This window comes from Haplochromis burtoni, unplaced genomic scaffold (assembly GCF_018398535.1).
Source record: "Haplochromis burtoni strain Fernald_Lab_line unplaced genomic scaffold, NCSU_Asbu1 Contig_437, whole genome shotgun sequence".
In the NCBI taxonomy this organism is placed as follows: domain Eukaryota; kingdom Metazoa; phylum Chordata; class Actinopteri; order Cichliformes; family Cichlidae; genus Haplochromis; species Haplochromis burtoni.
Genome location: NW_024582798.1, coordinates 148,356 through 157,104, shown reverse-complemented (window position 1 = coordinate 157,104; position 8,749 = coordinate 148,356). Strand labels below are relative to the sequence as shown.

The 8,749-nt window shown below is 39.2% G+C and overlaps 1 protein-coding gene across 1 annotated transcript in view; it reads left to right on the top strand.

The window, feature by feature from the left end:
• Nucleotides 1-8,749, top strand: part of tenm3 (teneurin transmembrane protein 3) — a gene marked incomplete in the record, with an annotated part of 240,891 nt that overhangs the window by 86,434 nt on the left and 145,708 nt on the right. Inside the window, 1 exon segment of the mRNA XM_042213353.1 lies at nt 731-898. Within this exon segment, the coding sequence (XP_042069287.1) occupies nt 731-898 (168 nt within the window).

The window sequence follows — 8,749 nt, the reverse complement described above, 5'->3', positions numbered from 1 at the left end:
CTTATTTGACTCAATGACAGGTAGGGCTGCACGATTTTGCATAAAATGAGAATATTATTGACTCTAAGATCAGTAGGGTCGTGGGGGGCTATGTGCGAACAGGCGACGTTTGCATGAAAGAATGAGAAGAAATCACGATTTTTTGGGGGCTTTAGATCGACGAAAAATAGATCACACGATGTCTCGAGATCGCACATAAGTAAATAGCCAGAAATGTTTTAATGAAGGGTGCTTTTGTTGTTTTAAATACACGTTTGAATGGATTCCAAATGTGGACGAGTTCTCTGTTTGAATGAAACACACAGACAGACCTCCAAACACTAATGTGTACACACCCAAGCAGAAGTCACTAAATGCCAAAGTTACCAAACGGATGCACAGCTGGTTTTGAGACTGGTCTCGAGCAGGCGCAGCACTGGAGCCTTTGTTACGTGGTGCTGAGCCTGACCATCCTGTTTAATCACCTCAGTGAAGCGATGCTGCACATGAGCTCTTTAATTGTTGCTGCTCACATATTCTTACAACAGAACTGATGAATTTTAAGATCACTTGTATTATTGTTTTACTGTGTAGTACAAAGACACACACCTGTCAGTGTGTTTTGTGTGTGTAACACAGCATCAGCGAGCGTCACCATACTTCATTGTTCAGCCGTTTCTTTTTCAAAGATGTTACTTTTGTTCATTCTCCACATTCATCATCCTTTTTTCTTTCATGTGGTCTTTCATAGGTTCTCCCATGCCCTCCCCCTCCTGCCCATCTGTCATTGACCAATCACATCCACAGTCAGCTAATCCCCACGACAACCCGCTGTTAGCCAACATACCTGAGCCTAACTCAGAGGAAGAGGAGGAGGAAGAGGAGTATGCTGCTCGGTTGTACTTAGCCGTAACATATGGTAAAGAGACTTTAGACTTTTTTTAAAGACATGCACTCATTTTGGATTCAGCATGTGAGCTGCAGCTGGTTATTTGGATGACTGTGGAGCGACTCCCAGGGTAACAGGCTTGGTGGAAGTTAGTCGTGCTTTCTCCTTGTATGTTTTTATTTCCAAGCCTCTGTACCTGAACATTAATCTGCTGTCACAGAGCGGCTGACGGATTGTATTAACACAAAAGAGAACATGTAGATTTGGGAGTGTGGCGAAAGGTCACTAATCTCTAAATGACAAGTGGTAAATATAACGATGACTGCTGTTTTCTTGTTTGACTGTGTCAAACACACACATTTAAAATGGGACTTTTATTTTGTTCTTCAGAATACGTTGTCACATCCTTTCTAGTTCTTATACAAGCAGTGTGACTAAACAAAATGTTTAAATGTCCCAATAACACTACAGGACCCAAATACCTGTACTTTAGACCAAAAATGTCTCTTTATTAATTGATTGCTACAACAATCAAATATCATTTAGCAGGTATTTGATTGTAATAGCAATTCTGGGCATGGCTTTATCACTCTTATCTGATAAAGTCCCTGCCCCCAGTGTGTTTCTGTAGCTGATGTGATAGGATTGGCTCGGTTGGATGTTTTTAAACTGGAAACTGAGACACAGCACAGAAAAAAAAGCTGCTTAGATCCAAAACTTTGGACTCTTGTCACAACTGTAGAGAAACAAAGGCTACTACACCTCACTGATGACAGCTTCTTTCTGTTTAAAATTTGATTGAAACGTATTTCTCGATAAAATCCATTTGATGACAGAGCTTCTCCTGGTGTCTCTCCACATGTTTGTGCTAGTATTAGCATGAAGCTAATAGTCTGGCTGCAGCTGATCCAAGATATGTTTGCCTGTGGATAGTGACGAGCACCAGATGCTGAGTTGTTTTGACTGGGCAATGGCCCCTTATTGAGTTGGTCATAGTTGGGAGTTTGATAGGAAACAGACTGTGATAGTCTGAAGATAGTTCCTATCTTCAGACTATCACAGTTACTCAGACTACACCAGGAGGGGCCGCGAAAGGGGAGAAATCAAGAGGAAAAATACCTGGAAGGAAAGAAGGTGAGAAAGAGACATGTGTGTAAGAGAAACAGAGAACTAGTCATCTCCTTATATATGCATCATCTAAACATGATCAGAAACAGCACGACGTAGGCTCGGGTAATGACTGCAGGTCTGTGTGCTCCTCCTTTCCCAGTGTAGATGAGGTCCAAGCTAATTAATCCATACTCAGTAAAACGTCTTAAGATATTACTATCTCCACTTCTCCTTTTAACAAAGTATGTGCTTATTTCTTTATTTGGTCTTTAGCTGATATTTTCTTGCACACACAGAGACAGATATGCACTAATGTGGAAGCCAGCCTTTTATTTCTTTAACCTTCCCTTGCAACAGAAAGAAGCTGGAGAGAGCCTTGAAAAATATTTGTGTTGGATGTCAGTCAAATACTGAAGCATCATAAAGAGTGGGAAATAACACCTGTTCAGTTTAGAAAGTCTGCCTCAGCGAAAAATTCAAAAAGTTGAAAGCTACGTCGGGCCCATAAATATCATACATTTACATTTTTAAAGACAAGCTTTGTTTTACTCATTTTACATTACATATCAGCCCCCACCTGTCTTTATATTTGGTTAGGAAAATGGGAAAGAGGTGCAGTGCTTTAACATGTGAAACCCTACATGGAAACACACTAGAACAGGCAAAAGCATCGTTCGGACAATTTTATTGAGCTTTCAGGGAACTGTTGTTACGAACGTTTGCTACATAAATAAAACTGAATTGAACTGAGTTTTCCAGGCTTTTTGAAGGGCATCCCAAAGTTTTCCAGCTTTTGTTTTCATTGCCTGTCCAGTGGATCCCAACTTAATCCTTCAATAAGGTTGGGGCCTGGGCTCGTAGGAGGCCAGTCTAACTGATAATGTTGCAGTGAGTGATTTTCTATCAGCTATCCATGTCAGTGTATTTGTGATCGTTTTCATGCTGAACAGTGAACCTGCAATATGACACTTTCCATGTTTCCGTGTTGCATGGTGGCTCCAAATCTGATGGCATTCAGTGTTTTGCCAAACTCCCCAGGCTGAGACGTAGCCTGAAACAATGACAGCTTCCACTGTATTTTATAGATGCCTGTAGACTCTCTGCTGACCTCCTCCATACATGTTGACAACAACTTCAGATTTAGATTCATCACTCCAGAAGCCCTGAATGATTGAACCAACTGTACCTGTAACATGTAAATGTTTTTAATTTCAAATTGTTTTAATTGCATTGATGAATCTTATGTACTTTACTGTTTCCTTTCCCACTAAGTTGATTGTGGAATGTCTAGGAAGGAGGAAATTTCATGACCTGACTTGTTGCAACGGGATCCCATTACAGCATAGAACAATCCATTCTTTCTGTAAAGGCAGACTTGCTGTGTGATTTTATGCACCTGCAGCAAGTGGATTGAAAGCACTGATTTCAAAGATTAGGCCCATACTTTTGTTTCTGTGGTGTAACAATGCAGCCAGACACTCGACTTCAAAGTCTTCACACAAAAAATAAATCGTTCCAAATAGAATTCTGTTACCAACACGTTCTCACTCCCAAAGCGTAACATTTTACACTAGGTGACAAATCGTTGATATATTACACTTCCGTGCACCCGACGCGTCCTTAAATTACGAGATCGGAAACATGAGAACCGTTTGGAATGAATCTACACATGTGCGTTTGTTTTACTTCAATCTCGTTGTCTAACGTCGTTAAAATGCTGGTTAAGGTTAGGGTCAGGGCTGGAACGTGTTTTACCACGGGAGCCTCATTCTACTGGATTTCATCCATAACCCGGTGCTAGCATAAGAACGTGGAAGGTCACCTTTCATGTTCCTCAGGAACGCCTCGGATATCTTACAGCTCGGGAGTGAGAATAATAACTTAAAGTTTGATACTACCAAAAATCTCAATAACAACTGAAAACACTGACAATCATCCTTAACAAGTGGGACTAATGAAGGCTTATCTTATCTTTACAATGTGAAGAACATAGAAAGAACACACTGTGTGTCCACTTCACCGGGCTCCATTTCAAATGTCATTTTTAAAAGGAGAGAAACAGTTTAAAAATGAGTGCCATTTGTTTTAAGGCAACTTAACAGCTCATCGTTCTTCCACACGCTGGTATTTTGGCATCAGAGGGCAACAGACAAGCGTTCTTCACCAGCCGGCCTAAATCTCCTCAGACAGGAAAAAGCAACATAGAAAATGGAAAGTTTGTCCGCAAATGATGGGATGACTCCAAATCTTATCGACAGCGTCTACACTGAAAGCAAAAGGGAGGTCAGACCAAGGCTGGGGAGGAACGTGAATAACACTTAGTGCTTTTTACTTGAGGACCAAATAGGCAATTCTCCTCAACACCAGAAACAATCAATGAGCCACTGAAAGAAAGAGATGGAGAAAGGAGAGGGCACGAAATACTTCTCAACACCAGACCTAATCGATGATGCCAGCGGAAAGAAGTGATGAAGAAAAGCAGGGACAACAGCAGAAAACTTTTTTGACATAAGAATGAATCACTTAGATTTAAACAGAGAAAAAATAGAGAGAGAGAGAAAATATTTGAGAAGAGACGAGACTGAATGATTGATCAGGCTAATGAACCTCAGACTAGTAGCTGGTGGCTGGGGTTTAAACTGCGCGCGCAACACACACACACACACCATCAAGACACACACACAGCAGACACACACACACACACACACACACAGAATCCTTGTCTGAGGCTGATGGCAGAATGGAGCCACTTAAGTAAATCAAACTGTTGTAGCAGGCTCCACACAAAGAGAGAAGAAGCCAGAGAGAGGGAGACAAAGAGATAAAGTGGAAGAGAGTCATAAGATAGAGAGCTGAAAGAAAGAGTGTGTCACGCAAGTGCACTATCCAGACTATGAAATGACGTACTGCAACATTTTGTTTTGAGGATTTAACCCAGATTGTAATTTATGGTGTTTCTTTCCGATTCATCTTCACCCTTGTCTCTCCTTGCTCTGCTGTTTTCTGGCTTCTTACAGGACTTATTGGAAATGCTCTCTTATAAATAAAGGGCAGCTAGTGGAGTTAGTTAACCTGCGATCCTACTTGTCTGTAGGTGGGAATGTGGGTGTGAATGGTTGTCTGTGTTAGCCCTGCAACAGACTGGCGATCTGTCTGAACTGGATAAGTGAATAAAGATGGATGGAGAGAGTCAAGCTACACATATGTACAACCCTAGTCATAAAAAAGTTGATGCTTTATAAAATGTAAATAAAGCGTTGCTTTGCAAATTTGTGGACCGAAACCAAGAAAATGAAATGAAGCTCAGCACCAGGTGAAAAAGGCTCTCATGCTGAAATGAGGTCTGCAAAGACGAGTGGTCACAGACTAGAGGTGGGAATCACCATACATCCCACGATACGATATTATCACAATACTTAACGCACGATACGATATTATTGCAATTTTTAAAAATATTTTGCGATATTCAGATTCTGTACATAAAGGTAAACTTTATCAATATTCATTTTATCTAATATCAAAGTCTCGCACTCAGTCTTTCTCTCATTTCAGTTTTATTGTTGACAAACTGAACGGTTTGTATTACAGTCTAGTCCAACTTAACTGAATGCAACCATCTGGTACAATTACAGCTATTCTGAACTATGCAATTTATGAAAACTATGCAGCCCCTTCAGCAACTGAAGAATTTGAAAGTAAATTAAAACAAAATATAATTTTACATTAAATAAAAAAGTTTTAAACTTAATTAAAATAAAACATGTCTTAAATTAAAATAAGTAAACTGTCATGTTTATTGCTGCCAAAAAAAGTTAAACACATTTGGACAGTGTCAGGATTCTTGCTCAGAAAAAGGATCAACATGCTCTGAAGTCAGAGCACAAAACTTTTTTGTAACAAAATATCGATTTCTGCTGTCCCTGTATCGATACATTATTAGCAAACAAAATATCACGATGCTACACAGTATCGATTTTTCCCCCCACCCCTATCACAGACACAGCTGTGCCAGAAGCTGGTTGACGGTTACCATGAGGTGCAAATTATTAAGGGACATGTAACCAGATATTAAATGAGGTGTGTGCACGGCGCATCTGGCAGGCAGTCAAAGTCCTTCACTTATTCCACATGTTGTCATGTTAAAAGCCTTAATCCAAAATTGATTAAATTCAAAATTCATGTTACAAAATCTACAAGTAGAAAATATAACATGTACATTCACAGCATCTGAGCTCAATTTTGACACTCAAAATTGAGCTCAGGTCCATCCAGTTTCCACCGACCATCTCGTGTTATTTCAAGCGGCACTCACCTGTCTACATTAGATCCTACAGTTGACAGCACATGTCAGAGCACGAACCACATCATGAAGTCGGAGGAATGATCTGTAGACCTCTGAGACAGGTTTATGCTGAGGCACAGATCTGGGGAAGGGCAAAGAAACATTTCTGCAGCATTAAAGCTTCATGTCTGTTTTTTTTTTTTATCTCAATCATTCCACCCCAGAAGAAGAACAACTCAAAGAAATGATCACAAGATGATGAGTGTATGAGCATTCATGATCAAAATATAACAAAGGTTACTGCTAGTAACAAAGTAGCTAAAGCTACCATTTAAAACTGGTTCTTTGCAAAGTTGTCTTTTAAGTATAGAAAGAATACTGAGAGTTTAGTGCTTTTCATTTTTTACCAGGGCTGGACTGAAAATGAAATGAACAATTCTTCAGACAGCCTGGAGAATTATTGTTCAGGGCTGTGTGTAAAAAATTATAGAAATTAAAGAGACGTTGAGAGAAAGTGGAGAAAGTGGAGGGTGCAGGAAAAAAGAAAACTCGACAGGCGTGGAGGACTTAAGGCAAAGTGAAAGGAGAACGAAGAGAGAAAGCATGGGTCGTGTTCCCTCAGCAGCACTCTGACACTGTTCTAACAGTTCTAGAAAGAACCCAAATATGTTGTTCTGTAGACTGTAGCTATCATTTTGTCAGACTTTTACTTGTATTGGCACTTATGCAGAGATTTTAAGAATAATAAAGTTCGTAATATGACTTCTCTAGATCTCTTATTGCTTAATTTCCAGCTAAAACACTCTTTGTCTTCTTGTTGACTTGGCCTTTTGCCCTCTAATGAACCACAGCGCTGAATCCTGAAAATCAGAACTCTGTCTGTTTATGGTTTCCCATTTCTACCAATCAGAGTTACAGTTATGTGCAAAAAAAAAGTATATTAGTAATATTAGTACTGCTTGAACTTAAACACAGTTTGATTCCACAGTATTTTAAAGACTTCATTCATCAGCTGATTTTTAGTCTAATGCTAATAAAGTGCTAACGTGAATCACACAGTACGTTTGTAATAAGGAGATTTAAAGCTGCCTCCTATATCAATGGATGTTGTACTTTTTCAAACACACTGTAAAAACCTGTAATATAAAAGTATTTCACTGTGTATTTTACAGTTTTGTACTGTTCTTCTAGAATATCATTAAATTCACATAAACAGACTGATTTTACATTTCAAATGTAAATTAACGTAAAATCACTGTAAATGTAATAAAACATAATTTCCTTGTTTTTTAAATGTATCTGTCTGTACATGAGCATATTTAGATTGTTAAAATAATTCACAAATGCATCATAATTTCACAAATGTCTGTCCGTTATTTGAAAGATTGAACTGTTAAATTCAAATGTAATGCTATGGAAAAATATATTAAATGATTCATATAAACTTTTTTTACATAGAATAATAATAATTATTATTGATATTTAGGGTGATCGTGGCTCAAGAGTTGGCCGTTCGCCTTATAATAAGAAGGTTGTCGGTTCGAGCCCTGGCTCGCACACTCGTTGTGTCCTTGGGCAACACGCTCCACCTACTGGTGATGGCCAGAGAGGAATTGTAAAGCGCTTTGAGGGTCTCATAAAGCGCTATATGAATGCAATCCATTATTATTTAAGTTAACTGTATATTTCTGTACCTTTAAGTATTATGATTCATATTGCCACATTCACTGACCCTGTTTATAGGTAATTTCATTGTTTAATCACATTAAAATGTTCCTAATTTAATGTTTAACAGCACTTGAAAAAGGCAGAATCCCATGTAAAATTAGGGCAACAAACTGTATTGTCATTGCTGAAAATAACCGTGTTTTAATGGGAAAGTTATTTTCTGGTATTATTTTGGCGCCCCAGCTGCTGGAATATTACTGTTTTTTAGTATTTTTTTTTACAGTGCAGGGATGGCTGTTAGTGACAGAGCGGGTCATCTAGGTCGTCCACATGCCAAAGCCTACTGGGCCCCACGCTTTCTGTGATGTTTCCACCAGAGTGTATGCAAATGTTAAAAAGGTGTTCAGGCCCAGATGGATGTTGTGTTTGGGTGACTGAGACTGAGAATACTGGGCGAGTACAAAGATGCTTTATAAAGATGAACCATTCTATCTGTCCTCAATACAATATTGTATAATGAAAACTTGCGTGTATAATAAATTAGCACTATTAGGAGCTATATATTAGAATTTCTTTTTTTACTTTTCTGCTCCCTTTTTTTGACTTCATCATCATCATCCACGTCATCACTCTGTTCCCACTCCCACCACCCTCTCTCGTCCTCTCGTCCACTCACGTCTTTGGTATCAACAGCTGCACCCTCTTTTGGATCCTCTCATCAGTCCTGCTCATTTCTTCTCTTTATTTTTGCACCAGTGCACTGACCCCATCCACCCTCTCCTCCCTCTCTGTGTCTCTCACCCTCATTTTCTCCTGCCAAG